Raw genomic sequence first — 17,663 nt, forward strand, 5'->3', positions numbered from 1 at the left:
TCTGATGGTTATTATTCGGCTGTCGCTACGCAAGCAAGCGAGCATGCTATGGGCCATTTCTGCCAAGGAATGCGAGGGACTCCCTGCCTCCATCTCCACAGCATACTGCCACGGTGCGTCTGGGTCCTCTGTCTCCTCCTCCTCCTCCTCTACCAGATGCTCCTGCTCCTCCACTCCTGTCCGCTGAGTGGAAAAACCACCCATTTCACTCAATAATTCCTGAGCACAAATGTCCTCCTCTACCTCCTCCTCTTCTTCCTGTCCTGCCCCCACAGGGGTCATGTGGCGTTGAGATCTGTGCGCCACGTCTACCGCACCCTGACCAGCCATTGTTAACAGCATTTGTTCAAGGACGTGCAACAGAGGAATGACGTCGTTCATCCCATAGTCCTGCCGACTCACGAATAGCGTGGCCTCCTCAAAGGGCCTGAGCAAGCGGCAGGTGTCACGCATGAGCTGCCAATGGCTGACATCGAAGTTACACAGGGGAGTACCTTTATCCGCTTGTAACATCAGGAAATCGGTGATGGCCTTTCGCTGCTCGTAAAGGCGGTCTAACATGTGTAGGGTTGAATTCCACCTTGTTGCAACGTCGCAGATCAGGCGATGATGTGGAATTCCGTTCTGCCGCTGCAGCTCAAGGAGGGTGTGCTTTGCGGTGTAGGAATGGCTGAAATGCATGCAAAGTTTACGTGACATTTTAAGGATGTCCTGCAGTGGGATGGTGGATTTTAGGAACCGCTTGACAACCAGATTGAACACGTGAGCCATGCATGGCGCATGGCACAACCTTCCTTGACGCAGAGCAGACACCATGTTCTTTCCGTTGTCGGTCAACATGGTTCCGATTTTCAGTTTGCGCGGAGACAGCCATCTGTCGATTTCTCTGTTCATTACACTCAGAAGTTCCTCCCCTGTGTGACTACGTTCGCCAAGGCATACCAGGTGCAGAACAGCGTGACACCGTTGCGCCCTGCACATGTGATATGCCAGTCGGGTAATGGGACTTGGCACGGGGGTGGCGGCTGAGGACACGGCGGAAGAAGAGGTGGTAGAGGCGGACATCTTTGCCGGACCAAGGACGTGCAAACGTGGAGGCAAAAGCGGCGTGACCTGTCCAAGTTGCTGGTGCGGCTGTGACGGCACCACGTTCACCCAGTGGGCCGTAAATGACATGTACTGTCCCTGACCGTAGTTACAGCTCCACACGTCGGCGCTGCCGTGCACTTTGGCAGAGACCGACATGCTCAAAGACTGGCCCACCATGTCTTCTACATGTGAATGCAGGGCTGGCACTGCCTTTTTGGCAAAGAAATGACGGCTTGGCACTCTCCACCGCGGCGCGGCACAAGCCATCATTTCTCTGAAAGGTGCTGAGTCCACCACTTGGAAAGGGAGGGACTGCAGCACCAGCAACTTGGACAGGAGGACGTTCAGCTTTTGCACCGTCGGGTGCGTGCTCGCAAACTGTTGTCTCTTGGAAACGGATTCCAAGAAAGACTGCTGACGGAATCCGTGAAGAGGAGTAGCAGGAGAAGGAGCATCTGAACGAGCGGAAGATGCCAACGAGCGACAACTCCCCTCAGCAGAGGTGTTGGAGCCTTGACTGGCTGATGGAGGGCGATTGACGTCGGGTGACGGAGCAAGTAACGGAGCGGGTGATGGAGCGGGGGCTGGGGCGGGCAGAACCGCCGTATCTTTATCACGGTTTTCCCAGGCCACCAAATGGCGACGCTGCATATGCTGCCGCAACGCTGTAGTCCCAACATGGGCCCCCTGGCCACGCTTGACTTTCTGGCCACATAGTCGACATACGGCTACGTTTACTTCCTCGGGCGGCTTGACGAAAAATTGCCACACCGCCGAGTAGGAAACTTTGCCCCCGATACTCCTCACTGGCTGACTGCTGCTTCCTCCGTGCACACCGGCACCACTACTGGCCGTGGTGGTAGGCTGCAGTGGAGCTGGTGCTCTACTCCGTGGCCGTTTGGCTCCACTGACACTGCTGCGACCCTGCTGCTGTCTCCTGGGCAACCCACCGACTGTTTCGCTCGCTGCCAAGCTGCCACCCTCTTCTCCTGATGCGGAAGAAATTGCCTGATGACGACGAGGCTGCCAAGTGCGATCAACCTCCTCATCATCAAGTAGGGTCTCCGCCTCACTACTAGCCCCCTCGGCTGCGTCTGGGTCAGGAGACAGACCTGTCTCTAGACCGGCTACCGAGCCACTCTCCTCGCCACTACTTCTTCGCCTGGCTGCTGAAAAGGCGGATGTCTCCCCCCGTTCCTGACCGCCCTCTGTTAGCTCTTCCTCACTGTACAGTGGGGCTGAGCCCACAGCATGCGATACTTCGCTTGGTGAGGGAACACCAAAGGACAGGGGCAGGTAGAGGACACGTGATTTCAGTGGGCTTGGTCCCGGGCCATGCCAACTAACGGTTGTGTCTGACGTACCCACCGACCGTTGGCTGTAGGTGTCAGAGGTGACCTAGGAAGAGGAAGACGACCGAGCCAACCAATCGATGACGGCAGGGTTGTCGGTGGAGACACGACCGCTGGATGACACCGGAAGCACTGGCCTCTGGCTGCGAATACTGCTGCCTCGACCCCTTCCTCTGCTGCCACGTCTGCTCGCTCCTAAAACATTGCCTCCTCTGCCACTCCTCTGCATGTTGTCTGACATACTCTTTAATTCAACGATTCTGTGTCCCTGAGTAACAATTCTGTGTCCCTGAGTAACAATTCTGTGTCTGTCCCTGAGTAACAATTCTGTGGCCCTAAGTAACGGTTCTGTGTCCCTCAGTAACAATTCTGTGTTCCTCAGTAACAATTCTGTGTCTGTCCCTGAGTAACAATTATGTGGCCCTAAGTAACGTTTCTGTGGCCCTCAGTAACAATTCTGTGTCCCCCTGATTAACGTTTATGTGGCCCTAAGTAACGGTTCTGTGGCCCTCAGTAACGGTTCTGTGGCCCTCAGTAACAATTCTGTGTCCCTGATTAACGTTTCTGTGGCCCTAAGTAACGGTTCTGTGGCCCTCAGTAACAATTCTGTGTCCCTGATTAACGTTTATGTGGCCCTAAGTAACGGTTCTGTGGCCCTCAGTAACAATTCTGTGTCCCTCAGTAACAATTCTGTGTCTGTCCCTGATTAACGTTTACGTGGCCCTAAGTAACGGTTCTGTGGCCCTCAGTAACAATTCTGTGTCCCTGATTAACGTTTCTGTGGCCCTAAGTAACGGTTCTGTGGCCCTCAGTAAAAATTCTGTGTCCCTCAAGAAACAATTCTGTGTCTGTCCGTGAGTAACAATTCTGTGGCCCTAAGTAATGGTTCTGTGGCCCTAAGTAACAATTCTGTGTCCCTGATTAACGTTTATGTGGCCCTAAGTAACGGTTCTGTGGCCCTCAGTAACAATTCTGTGTCCCTGATTAACGTTTATGTGGCCCTAAGTAACGGTTCTGTGGCCCTCAGTAACAATTCTGTGTACCTCAGTAACAATTCTGTGTCTGTCCCTGATTAACGTTTACGTGGCCCTAAGTAACGGTTCTGTGGCCCTCAGTAACAATTCTGTGTCCCTGATTAACGTTTATGTGGCCCTAAGTAACGGTTCTGTGGCCCTCAGTAACAATTCTGTGTACCTCAGTAACAATTCTGTGTCTGTCCCTGATTAACGTTTACGTGGCCCTAAGTAACGGTTCTGTGGCCCTCAGTAACAATTCTGTGTCCCTGATTAACGTTTATGTGGCCCTAAGTAACGGTTCTGTGGCCCTCAGTAAAAATTCTGTGTCCCTCAAGAAACAATTCTGTGTCTGTCCGTGAGTAACAATTCTGTGGCCCTAAGTAACGGTTCTGTGGCCCTAAGTAACAATTCTGTGTCCCTGATTAACGTTTATGTGGCCCTAAGTAACGGTTCTGTGGCCCTCAGTAACAATTCTGTGTCCCTGATTAACGTTTATGTGGCCCTAAGTAACGGTTCTGTGGCCCTCAGTAACAATTCTGTGTACCTCAGTAACAATTCTGTGTCTGTCCCTGATTAACGTTTACGTGGCCCTAAGTAACGGTTCTGTGGCCCTCAGTAACAATTCTGTGTACCTCAGTAACAATTCTGTGTCTGTCCCTGATTAACGTTTACGTGGCCCTAAGTAACGGTTCTGTGGCCCTCAGTAACAATTCTGTGTCCCTGATTAACGTTTCTGTGGCCCTAAGTAACGGTTCTGTGGCCCTCAGTAAAAATTCTGTGTCCCTCAAGAAACAATTCTGTGTCTGTCCGTGAGTAACAATTCTGTGGCCCTAAGTAACGGTTCTGTGGCCCTCAGTAACAATTCTGTGTCCCTGATTAACGTTTATGTGGCCCTAAGTAACGGTTCTGTGGCCCTCAGTAACAATTCTGTGTTCCTGATTAACGTTTATGTGGCCCTAAGTCACGGTTCTGTGGCCCTCATTAAAAATTCTGTGTCCCTCAAGAAACAATTCTGTGTCTGTCCGTGAGTAACAATTCTGTGGCCCTAAGTAACGGTTCTGTGGCCCTCAGTAACAATTCTGTGTCCCTGATTAACGTTTCTGTGGCACTAAGTAATGGTTCTGTGGCCCTCAGTAACAATTCTGTGTCCCTGAGTAACAATTCTGTGTCTGTGCGAGTAAAAATTCTGTGGCCCTAAGTAACAGCTCTGTGGCCCTCAGTAACAATTCTGTGTCCCTGAGTAACAATTCTGTGGCCCTAAGTAACGGTTCTGTGGCCCTCAGTAACAATTCTGTGTCCCTGTGTAACAATTCTGTGTCTGTGCGAGTAACAATTCTGTGGCCCTAAGTAACGGTTCTGTGGCCCTCAGTAACAATTCTGTGTCCCTGAGTAACAATTCTGTGTCTGTGCGAGTAACAATTCTGTGGCCCTAATTAACAGTTCTGTGGCCCTCAGTAACAGTTCTGTGTCCCTGAGTAACAATTCTGTGTCTGTGCGAGTAACAATTCTGTGGCCCTAAGTAACAGTTCTGTGGCCCTCAGTAACAATTCTGTGTCCCTGAGTAACAATTCTGTGGCCCTAAGTAATGGTTCTGTGGCCCTCAGTAACAATTCTGTGTCCCTGTGTAACAATTCTGTGTCTGTGCGAGTAACAATTCTGTGGCCCTAAGTAACGGTTCTGTGGCCCTCAGTAACAATTCTGTGTCCCTGAGTAACAATTCTGTGTCTGTGCGAGTAACAATTCTGTGGCCCTAAGTAACAGTTCTGTGGCCCCCAGTAACAGTTCTGTGTCCCTGAGTAACAATTCTGTGTCTGTGCGAGTAACAATTCTGTGGCCCTAAGTAACAGTTCTGTGGCCCTCAGTAACAATTCTGTGTCCCTGAGTAACAATTCTGTGGCCCTAAGTAACGGTTCTGTGGCCCTCAGTAACAATTCTGTGTCCCTGTGTAACAATTCTGTGTCTGTGCGAGTAACAATTCTGTGGCCCTAAGTAACAGTTCTGTGGCCCTCAGTAACAGTTCTGTGTCCCTGAGTAACAATTCTGTGTCTGTGCGAGTAACAATTCTGTGGCCCTAAGTAACAGTTCTGTGGCCCTCAGTAACAATTCTGTGTCCCTGAGTAACAATTCTGTGGCCCTAAGTAACGGTTCTGTGGCTCTCAGTAACAATTCTGTGTAACAATTCTGTGTCTGTGCGAGTAACAATTCTGTGGCCCTAAGTAACAGTTCTGTGGCCCTCAGTAACAGTTCTGTGTCCCTGAGTAACAATTCTGTGTCTGTGCGAGTAACAATTCTGTGGCCCTAAGTAACAGTTCTGTGGCCCTCAGTAACAATTCTGTGTCCCTGAGTAACAATTCTGTGGCCCTAAGTAACGGTTCTGTGGCTCTCAGTAACAATTCTGTGTCCCTGTGTAACAATTCTGTGTCTGTGCGAGTAACAATTCTGTGGCCCTAAGTAACAGTTCTGTGGCCCTCAGTAACAGTTCTGTGTCCCTGAGTAACAATTCTGTGTCTGTGCGAGTAACAATTCTGTGGCCCTAAGTAACAGTTCTGTGGCCCTCAGTAACAATTCTGTGTCCCTGAGTAACAATTCTGTGGCCCTAAGTAACGGTTCTGTGGCCCTCAGTAACAATTCTGTGTCCCTGTGTAACAATTCTGTGTCTGTGCGAGTAACAATTCTGTGGCCCTAAGTAATGGTTCTTTGGCCCTCAGTAACAATTCTGTGTCCCTGAGTAACAATTCTGTGTCTGTGCGAGTAACAATTCTGTGGCCCTAAGTAACAGTTCTGTGGCCCTCAGTAACAATTCTGTGTCTGTCCCTGAGTAACAATTCTGTGGCCCTAACTAAAGTTTCTGTGGCCCTAAGTAACAGTTCTGTGGCCCTCAGTAACAATTCTGTGTCTGTCCCTGAGTAACAATTCTGTGGCCCTAACTAAAGTTTCTGTGGCCCTAAGTAACAATTCTCTGGCACTCAGTAACAATTCTGTCTGTCCCTGAGTAACAATTCTGTGGCCCTAATAACGTTTCTGTGGCCCTAAGTAACAGTTCTGTGGCCCTCAGTAACAATTCTTTGTCTGTCCCTGAGTAACAATTATGTGGCCCTAACTAAAGTTTCTGTGGCCCTAAGTAACAATTCTCTGGCACTCAGTAACAATTCTGTCTGTCTGTCCCTGAGTAACAATTCTGTGGCCCTAATAACGTTTCTGTGGCCCTAAGTAACAATTCTCTGGCACTCAGTAACAATTCTGTCTGTCCCTGAGTAAGAATTCTGTGGCCCTAACTAGCGTTTCTTTGTCCCTAAGTAACGATTCTGTGGCCCTCACTAACAATTCTGTGTCCCTGAGTAATGGTTCTCTGTCCCTAAGTAACGTTTCTCTGTCCCCAAGTATCGTTTCTGTGGCCCTAACTCTGTCCCTAATACAGAGCGGTCTGCCTCTGTTCAATGACTGCAGGCAAATGAAGAATTCCAAAATGGCCGCTATTTATAGCTCGACCATTACACAGTGCTGGCTGGCTGGCTGCTGATTGGCTGATGCGATCACATGTCATTGAGGAATGCATTATGGGTCAGCGCGCCTTGTCTGCGCGCCTTCCCAGACATCCCCGCTCCGTCGCCGCACATGTCCGCCGCCATTTTCGGAAAAATTTCGATTCGCGCGTCCGAAGTAGGCTATTTTTCGGATTCGGCGCGAAATTTTTCCGATATTCGACTCGAATTCCACTTCGGCTACTTCGATTCGCTCATCTCTAGTGATAACTATAGATTTATATAGAGGAATGAGGACCTCTTTCCTTCTGCTGGTGATCCCTCTAGATAACTAAAGATCTTTATACAGGAATCAGGATCTCCTTTCTTTTGCTGGGGATCCCACTAGTGATACACCATGGAATTCTATTTTTCTGCTTCCTGGCCTCTCTGTTTACTCAATTTGCGATAATCTGAAATCAGCTCCTCAAAATCTTTTTCTTCTGTATCTATGCCTAACGCTACACTGCATATTGTTAATGCTAATCCCTCCAGCCCAATACACAATCTGACTTGCCGTCCCAACTGTTTCAGCAATAAAAAAAAAATTATGGGCCTCAGTCCACCAAATTATTGAAAACTGTATTTAAAAAGAAAAAGTCACGACTGGCCTTATGCAAGAATCTAAATGTTCCATTCTCTCACCTTTTTCTTTACAGGATTAAGCAATGATATAGGGCAGCGGTTCTCAACCTGTGGGTCGTGACCCCTTTGGGGGTCGAACAACCCTTTCACAGGGGTCTCCTAAGACCATCGGAAAACACATATTTCCGATGGTCTTAGGAACCGAGACACCGCTCCTCTATCAGTCTCCAGGCGGGTCCGCCCACATGCAGATACGTCCACATTTCCCTGGACCACGATGTGTGCGTGGGATGACATGCCGCCCCTGTCATCTGGCCATATCCCCGGGATCACTCGACAGCTCCGCCTCCTCGCCAGTGATTGGCCGCCAGAACTGTAGCTCAGGAGAGGCACACAGGCAGCCAATCACCGGCGAGGAAGTGGAGCTTGGAGAGGAGGCGCCGAGCAGCAGCGCGAAGATCAAAGAAAATCGAGCGAGGGAGCGGCCGGAGAAGGAAGACAGCTGACAGGTAAGTGTCTGTAGCGTGCAGATGGTGCTGCTGCAGCCAGGTTTGCTGGCTGTAGATGGGAGAGGGAGGGAGCAAGACCAGGCTGGAGCAGGAGTCAGCAAGGTAAGTATCATTGGTGTCAGTGGGAGGAATAGTGCCCCATCATTGGTGTCACTAATACCAATGATGGGGCACTATTCCTCCCACTGACACCAGTGATGGGGCACTATTTCCTCCCCCCCCCACTGACACCAACGATGGGGAACTATTCCTCCCCCCACTGACACCAACGATGGGGAACTATTCCTCCCCCCACTGACACCAACGATGGGGCACTATTCCTCCCCCCACTGACACCAACGATGGGGCACTATTCCTCCCTCCACTGACACCAACGATGGGGCACTATCCCCCCCCACTGACACCAATGATGGGGCACAATTTCCCCCCACACTAGTATCAATGATGGGGCACTATCCCCCCCCCCTCCCACTGACACCAATGATGGGGCACTATTCCTCCCACACTGACACCAATGACAGGGCACTATTCCTCCCACTGACACCAACAATGTGGCACTATTCCTCCCACTGATACCAATGATGGGACACTATTCCTCCCACTGATACCAACGATGGGACACTATTCCTCCCACTGACATCAGTGATGTGGCACTACTCCTCTCACTGACACCAATGATGTGGCACTACTCCTCTCACTGCAAAATTACAGTTATGAAGTAGCAATGAAAATAATTTTATGGTTGGGGGTCACCACAACATGAGGAACTGTATTAAAGGGTCACGGCATTAGGAAGGTTGAGAACCACTGATATAGGGGGTTGGAAGATGGAACCACATCATGAGGCATCTGACACTTGCTTTGACCACTGGAAAAGTGAGTATAATACCTCTTCTCTTGCAGGGAGTTTTCAGCTTTTTTTTTTGCTTAAAGGTTCATTTTAACAAGTAGTCACTTTGCCTTCAAAACCTTCCTCTTGGTCAATCTTGTCATCCATCCATAGCGTTGTCATCCATGATAGCATTGAATCAACAGGAGGGTGCAGGAGCAGGAAGGTGGACTATACTTGGAAATGAGTAAAGTGCCTCAAGTTGACATGGTCCCTGGATACCAGAAGAGGGCTGAGGGTATATGCAGGAGCATCTAGTTGCCTGCAGTGGATATGTGAATTCACTCGACAATATTTTCTTTATTTCCTGAATAGAATAATATGTAGGGATAGGGCCTTCATAGAGTGGGGTGGGGCACTATATTGGTCACAGTAAGTGAACAGAGCTAGATGATCTCACCATCAGAAGGAAATTCTCAAGCAGTTTAACTCTCCAGCATCTACCAAACAATGAAATATTAGTTTTGAGTGGACTGACCCTTTAATTGTGGAACACTCAAAACAGCTCATTAATAACTCTGGAGATGTCTGTAAATGAATAGGCTTCCTGCAGAAGACAACACAGAGTGAGCTGAGGTATGCAATCTGTATAGAGCCAGGGCACCAGAAACATCTGCTTTGCTGCTAATGGGATGCAAAAACATGAATTGACATTCCCCAGGATCTTATTAACAACCATGCTAGCAAGATGTAAGTTACACACTGTGGACCTTCTTATCAGCATCCTGCCTTTCCTCTGCCGAGACATCCCTGGACGATTTTCTATTCGCAGTTTCCACCACATCTGTTACCTCCACTGGATTCCCAAGTAGGATCTGGGACCTTATTTATAAGCAATTTGGACATATCTGAGACTTGAAAGGGTATTGCTAGGTACAGCTAATTAGTTAACTGTATTTCACTTGCATTAAACAGAAAAGATACCTGCAGATTCCTGTGGTTTGACTGACTGCATTGAAAAATGTACTTGTTTTTACAGCTTTGCTAGTTAATTTCCAAAAGTTCTGCTGGTTTTGGAGCAAGATTTTTTTTTTCTTCTTTCTGTTCATAATAACTGACATGCCATTAACTAACATTAGAGAAGACACATACAACCTCAGGGTTTTTGTTTTCTTTTATATATTTATGTCAATCAACTACTGCAATGTTCACTTTCAGCCCAAAACTGTCCCCTGCTGTACATCTTTTCCACCACGAGATGCCTAAGTCTTTTGGGTTGGGTGACACCCAGCCTCACTCAACATGGAAGATCAAATCAGGACTATGAGTCCAGGGCATAATGGTACCACCACCTGACCATGGCGCCCTGCATTTAGTGTATTGATAGACAGAATAGTTGACCGGGACCATCAACCACTGGAGAAGACCGAGGAGAACCCTGTGCATCAGGTGACCAACCAGAAGAATGAAGTTTTAATGCTCAACTTCAGACAAAGCTTATTATAAATGTTTCTTTCTTTTTTTTTTTATTTTGAATACAGTAGTTTGAATGTTGGCTTCCATAAACACATGACATCCTGAGCAGACATTAGCAGGAAAACATATTCAAAGGCTAAACTTAATTTTTTTCCCTGTGACCTCAGAACACTGTCCTTCTAATATAAAATCCAACTCATGTTTAACATACAATACAACTTCTCCATAACAATATACATTACAACTCATGTCTCTCTAACATTAAACCCAATTTATATCGCTCTAATATACAGTTCAACATGTTTCTATAACATACTATTATTACTACAATTAATGTCTCTTTGACATATATCCCAACTTATGTCTCTCTACCAAAAAAACATAACTATTTCTCTAATATATACAATAAAACTCACGTCTCTAACAAATAATACACCTCATGTCTTTATAACATACAGCCCAATTAATGTCTTTCTAACATTACAACTGATGTCTCTCTAACATACAATATGATAGACGTTTCTATACCTTACAACCCAACTCATGCCTCTTTAACATACAACCCAACTGGTGTCTCTACAACATGCAATATAATTCCTGTCTCTTTAACATACGTTATATTGCCAAAAGTACTGGGACACCTGCCTTTACATGCACATGAACTTAGTCTGTAGGGTTAAAAATGGAGTTGTCCCACCTTTTGCCGCTATAACAGCTTCAACTCTTCTGGGAAGGCCATCCACAAGGTTTAGGAGTGTGTCTATGGGAATGTTTGACCTTTCTTCCAGTGCATCTGTGAGGTAAGGCACTGATGCCACAAAGTTTGGAGCATGAAATTGCCCAAAATGTCTTGGTATGCTGATGCCTTAAGAGTTCCCTTCACTGGAACTAAGGGACCAAGCCCAAACCCTGAAAAAAAACCCAGACACGTCCATCAGATTGCCAGACAGACAAGTGTGATTCGTCACTCCAAAGAACACGTCTCCTCTGCTTTAGAGTCCAGTGCCAGCATGCTTGACACCACAGCATCCGACGCTTTGCATTGCACATGGCGATGTAAGGCTTTGATGCAGTTGCTTTGCCATGGAAACCCATGAAGCTCTCTACGCACTGTTGTTGTGCTAATCTGAAGGCCACATGAATAGCTATTGACTCTCCTGACAGTTGGCGACTTCTGCGCACTGTGCGCTTCAGCATGCGCTGACCCCGCTCTGTCATGTGACGTGGCCTACCACTTGGTGGCTGAGTTGCTGTTGTTCCCAGTTGCTTCCACTTTGTTATAATCCCACTAACAGTTGAGCGTGGAATCTTTAGTAGCAAGAAAATTTTCCGGACGGACTTATTGCAGAAGTGGCCACCTATCACGGCACCACGCTTGAATTCACTGAGCTCCTGAGAGAGACCCATTCTTTCACAAATGTTTGTAGAAGCAGTCTGCATGCCTAGGTGCTTGATTTATACACCTGTGACCATGGAGGGGATTGGAACACCTGAGTCACATGATTTGGAGAGGTGTCCCAGTACTTATTGCAATATAATGTATGTACAGCTGATGTTTCCATAACATAGGAACCAACTCATGATACAACATACAGTTTAATACAACTCATATCTTTATAATATAACTGACGTCTCTCTAACAAACAACCCAACAACATCCCTCTTTTAACATACAATGCAACTCATGTCAATACAACAACTCTCTAACATATGATACAATTCATGTCTCTCTAACACAAATTTAAAATCATGTCTATCTAACATACTGTACAATACAACGCATGTCTCTCTAACATGTAATATAATTCATGTCTATCTAACATACAATACAACGCATGTCTCTCTAACATGTAATATAATTCATGTCTATCTAACATACAATACAACTCATGTCTCTCTAGTATACAACCCAACTGATGACTCTCTAGCATGGAAGAAAGATTGGCTGTTAAAACAACATCTTGGTTGATAGCCCTGATGAGTCCTGGTCTCCTGATTTCCTGGAAAATAAGGAATTACAGAAGATACAAACTGTAAAAAAAAGGCGTAAATCATAGCAGTTACCTGCTGTTAAATGAGCTACGTGGACCATGATTCGTACCCCAGGTTTCAGCTCAAAATGAACCATGTCTTGATTGAGTTTGTTGATGAACACATCGGCAATCTGACAAAAGAAACAGATTTTTGATCAAGATAAAATCTTTTACTGGTTTTCTAGTTTATGAAACATGTATTATCCATCTTACTGTTTTTATTATTATTATTATTATACTATTATTTTTTCATTGTGTTGTAGTGACTGTTGCTGCTTCTAACAGTATGCATGCAGTATTCTTACAGTGCGTGCATTTTTTGGCAGTGATTTATCATATACAGCTTTTAGTTTGGCTAAAAAATAATTAAACAGATCATTTACTGTATCTGTGCAATATATACATAATGGATAATGTCTAAACAAAGATCGCTCTATCCTTCAAGACAGATGAAGGCATTGTCAGGGGGAGTACTGTGATCTCTGTATGTAATAAATATCTGGAAGTGTTACGGTGACAACATATTTGCCACGACTGCACTTAACATGAAAAATATATTTGATTCTAGGTTAGGGATGAGCTTCCTGTTCGGTCTGAACCCATGTTCTGACTGAATTTTTCTCATTCAGAAATTTGGCGAATGGCCAATGTAAATCAGTGCTCAGCTGAGTGAAATTCTGGATGAAGTGGGTATTACTACTACTGTTAAATATGACAGCTTTCTGCTCAATGCTCCTCATTTTTAGGGGGCAAGCAGACCCCAAAGTTCTACCAAACAATGATCCATCACCATATGTTCCTGGATTACATGGGAATGTAAACAAAGGTTAAAGTTTTTTTTTAAAAATGGGGTGGAGCCTGGGATGAATTTTAAGGGATTCCACACAAAAAATAAATGTGGGCCCCACCAAAATCTAAACCAAACCCTTACCTGAGCATTTGGTCTGGCTGGCTGGGAGAGAAGGGGTGCTCGCCTGAACCATACCAGGCCAAATGCCCTCAACATGGAGAGGGCACCATGCCAGGAGGGGCCCCTCTGGGAAAGCACCTTGCCGCCATGTTGAAGAGGACAAGTGTTCCTTCCCTACAACCCTAGCCTGAAGGGTCTGGCATTGAATTTGTAGGGGGGCAAGCTTTGTTTTTTATTTTGTTTCAAGCCTTTAGCTGTTACTCATGGGTTCTTCTTTACCTCAGTGATGATTCTGCGTTGTGCCTTGGGAGTCATCTTGGCTGGGCGTCCACGTCTAGGAAGAGTAGTCACAGTACTAAAATGTCCCTATTTGTAGACAATTTTCCTAACTGTTGACTGATGGATGCCTAAGCTTTTTGAGATAGCATGGCAATCTCAAACCATTGTGAGGCATAGTTCACATCAGCCGATGCCTCTTGTGAACAGCAATTTTAAAATGTTTGAGTGTCTTTCATCAATCAGAGTAGCTCTAAACCACACCTCTAAGCTCATTTCATTAATTGGACTCTAAGTGTGCAGAGTACTGATTGCAGTTAGCTTTCATTGAAGTAATTAATCTATGGGTTTATTTACTTTTTTCCTCCGGCACTGTGAATGTTTAAAGTGCTACTAAACCCAGAACCCTGCATTCACTATATCCAATCTTGCACAGTACACAGAACATGGAAATACCTTTTCCCATCATCAGTATTTAGTAATCTTGTGACTTCTATCAGTGTCCGGCTGAGCACTGGCTATTCTTGTAGAGGTTTTCATTCTCCTCTGACTTTCTTATGAGGCTGCAGGACCCCTGACCTCACTGTTCTTCACTACAGTTAGGCAACAGAACTTGGTCACCACCCCACCCCCAGTTTGCCAACTTGACAAGATTTTTATTATTATTATACAGGATTTATATGGCGCCAACAGTTTGCTCAGCAATTTACAATATAACGGGAGACAATACAGCAACAATACAGTTCAATACAAGAGGCTTAGGAGAGCCCTGCTCCTTGGAGCTTACAATCTAAGAGGGAGGGGCTAGTGGTACAAAAGGTAGTAACTGTGGGGGATGGACTGGTAGGAAGAGTAGAAGATTCCATTATTAGCTGACGGCATGATAGGCTTCCCTGAAGAGAGAGGTTTTCAGAGATCGCCTAAAAGTGGGAAGAGTAGGCGATAGTCGGATTGTGGTAGAGAGTTCCAGAGGATGGGGGAAGCTCTGGAGAGGTCCTGGAGACGAGCATGGGAGGAGGAGACAAGGGAACTAGAGAGCAGGAAGTCGTATGAGGATTGGAGAGTATGGTTTGGGTGATATTTGGAGACAAGATCGGTGATGTAATTCGGGGCAGAGTTATAAATGGCTTTATATCCCACATGGAAGAAAAATATATTTGAAATATATTTTAAAAATATTCTTCCCAAATATATTGCCATATATTTGAAGTGCTACAATTTTGGCCATATTCAATATATATTAAAAAAAAAAAAAATATATATATATATATATATATATATATATAATATAGCGATAAAAGATACAAAAAAAAGATAATTTTATATATATTATATATTTACACATATATAATAACACGGGGTGGTACAGTGGCCTTGCAGTAAAACGGGTCATGGGTTCGATTCCCGACCATGGCACCTCCTGCATGGAGTTTGCATGTTCTCCCTGTGCTTGTGTGGGTTTCCTCTGGGTGCTCCGGTTTCCTTCTACACTCCAAAGACATGCTGGTAGGTTAATTGGATCCTGTCTAAATTGTCCCTAGTATGTGTATGTATGAATGTGAGTTAGGGACCTTAGATTGTACACCCCTTGAGGGTTAGGGACTGATGTGAATGTACAATATATATGTAAAGTGCTGCGTAAATTGACAGTGCTATATAAGTACCTGAAATAAATAAATATAATTTTTTTTAAAATATATTTTGAAATTAAATAAAAGATACAAAGATATATAAATATATACAAAGATTTCAGAACTTTTTCCACCGTTAATGTTCAACTGAGTTGTACAGTTTATAGGTTACATTAAAGGTGGAAAAAGTTCTGAAATGATTTATCTTTGTCTCATTTTTTTACATCACAGAAACCTTACTTTTTAACAGGGGTGTGTAGACTTTTTATATCCACTATATATATATTTATATTATATATATTCTCATGCATACCCGGCTTTACCTGTTTCCTAAAAAAAGGTTTTGGTTGTATATGCACTTTAATATGGTGTTACTTCATATAGGTCAAATGTGACAAAACTTAAAAAGGCCCTCGCTAAAAGTCTGATGTAGATGAAATAATCCAGTATATGCCGAGTTCTGTATGCAGCTGTCATAGATAAAAATCCTCTCCTTCAATGACATCTGCAGTGTACAGCGTTGGGGAAATGATATAGAATGCTCAGTGCGATTATGCAAACCCACAAGCATGATTTTTTTTATTTGTCTTGTATGTGACAAATCCATCCATCTGCTGGGACAAATCCAGAGGGAGCGTGGGAAACAGAAAACCATCTTTAAGCATCTTCTGCATTTTATTCAAAAAGACGAACAAGTAGCAAATTCAATTTTTGAAAATAATGTTGCAAGTCCTATGCTATCTATATTGTTGCAAGTCCTACGCTATCAATAAAGATCGCAAGACACAAAAACAGCTTTAAAGGGAAAAAAAAACCCAACATTTTTCTTAGGATTTTTTTTATATTTGATATATAGCTACTATTACTGAAACTACACATTTCAGATATAAAGAAGGATACGTAGCCTGCTGTAGAGAGAGGCAGGAACCACACAATTTATTATAGTGATGTGTCACTTTCTGCCCAACTCAGTCCTGTACTCACCCAATAAAGCCTTGCTGAGAAGGATGAAAAAAAAAATAGAAAAGGCTGAAATGGTTATGGTTCTTGGAGAACATGCTGCTCTAGGATTCCTTCAGTGTCCACCACATATCTGAAGGCCCTAGGCACTTGGTTGTAGAACGAGTGGATCTGCCAATCTGAAGACTGATCCTTCAGCAGATACCAAGTGGTTAGGCCTTCCAACATGTGGCACCAAAGGGAGCTACCAACAACATTTCCTCATGGAAAGCTGGATATTTAAGGCCTTATGCCTTAACTATACCAGCAACATTGATAACCTAGTTTACAGAATGATTCCACTTGCGTTGAGAAAAAAAAAACAATCTCCTCTTGGTGATCAATGTACATTGGAGGGATTTCTTTTTTAAATTAATATTTTATTAATTTTTTTATTCCAATTTCAGCTATATGATACAATAAAAATAATAAGCTCTCTTGTTTCATTAACATTTAAATACACAATCCTAATACAATTTTATCTACCCCCCATACAAAATAAACGCCATCCCTACCCCCGCCACCAACTCCCCGCTCCCCCTAATCTCTATTTCTTCTCTCTTTTTTCCTAGCTCCACGTACTTCACCTCACATGGAAGTCCTCGGGATATCCTCTATTTCTTCAATTTCCGCATATTGACTTGATTTCTTACATTCATCCCATTTTTCCCACCTTTTACGGAATCTCTCCATTTTATCTTCATCTATATGATATAGTTCCTCCATTCTATACATCGTCCACCCTTCCTATCCAATCCTTTATTTTTGGTGCCTCATGTTCCTTCCAGAATTTGGGGATCAAACCCTTTGCTGCATTTATTAAATAAAATAACCCTAAGTTTTTATATTTTTTCACTGTATATTCGGTTCCATGCAGAAGACATGTCCCTGGGTCTTTTGGAATTGTTATCCCCGTTATTTCCTGAATCTGGTGAATTATTCCCTCATTGGAGGGATTTTAACCAACTTTGTAGCAGGTTCTGTCATGAAGAAATAGCTGTTTGTTTCATGACATTCTTTACAGATTGATTCTGAATGGGAAGGTTTGGTTCATGATAATTAGAGATGAGCGAATTTCTCAAAAATTTGATTCGGCTGATTCGGCGAATTCCAGTGTGAAATTCGATTCGATGCGAATTTCTTCGCTACGAAGATGACTTATAAAAAGGGTTTCTAGGCTTCAGAGAGCCTTTAAATTAGTGCAGAACACTGTACCTTTAATTTAAATGCCCTTGGAGATGAGGAAAGAGAAGGAGAAGGAGAAGGAGAAGGATGAGAAGAAGGAGAAGGATGAGAAGAAGGAGAAGGATGAGAAGAAGGAGAAGGAGAAGGATGAGAAGAAGGAGAAGGAGAAGGAGAAGGATGAGAAGAAGGAGAAGGAGAAGGATGAGAAGAAGGAGAAGGAGAAGGATGAGAAGAAGGAGAAGGATGAGGAGA

General features: G+C 44.6%; 1 protein-coding gene across 8 annotated transcripts in view; it reads right to left on the reverse strand.

Moving 5' to 3' along the window:
- The window catches only part of SORCS1 (sortilin related VPS10 domain containing receptor 1), a 1,076,837-nt gene that overhangs the window by 92,705 nt on the left and 966,469 nt on the right, over positions 1 to 17,663 (reverse strand). For all 8 annotated transcript variants that reach the window (XM_089660690.1, XM_089660686.1, XM_089660688.1 and 5 more), the window contains exon 24: positions 12,442 to 12,541. In XM_089660690.1, the coding sequence (XP_089516816.1) occupies positions 12,442 to 12,541 (100 nt within the window). The remainder of the gene's footprint in view (positions 1 to 12,441; positions 12,542 to 17,663) is intronic.

Source organism: Staurois parvus, unplaced genomic scaffold (assembly GCF_062004578.1).
Source record: "Staurois parvus isolate SC_StPar_1 unplaced genomic scaffold, SC_StPar_1.0 ptg001263l, whole genome shotgun sequence".
NCBI classification, from domain to species: domain Eukaryota; kingdom Metazoa; phylum Chordata; class Amphibia; order Anura; family Ranidae; genus Staurois; species Staurois parvus.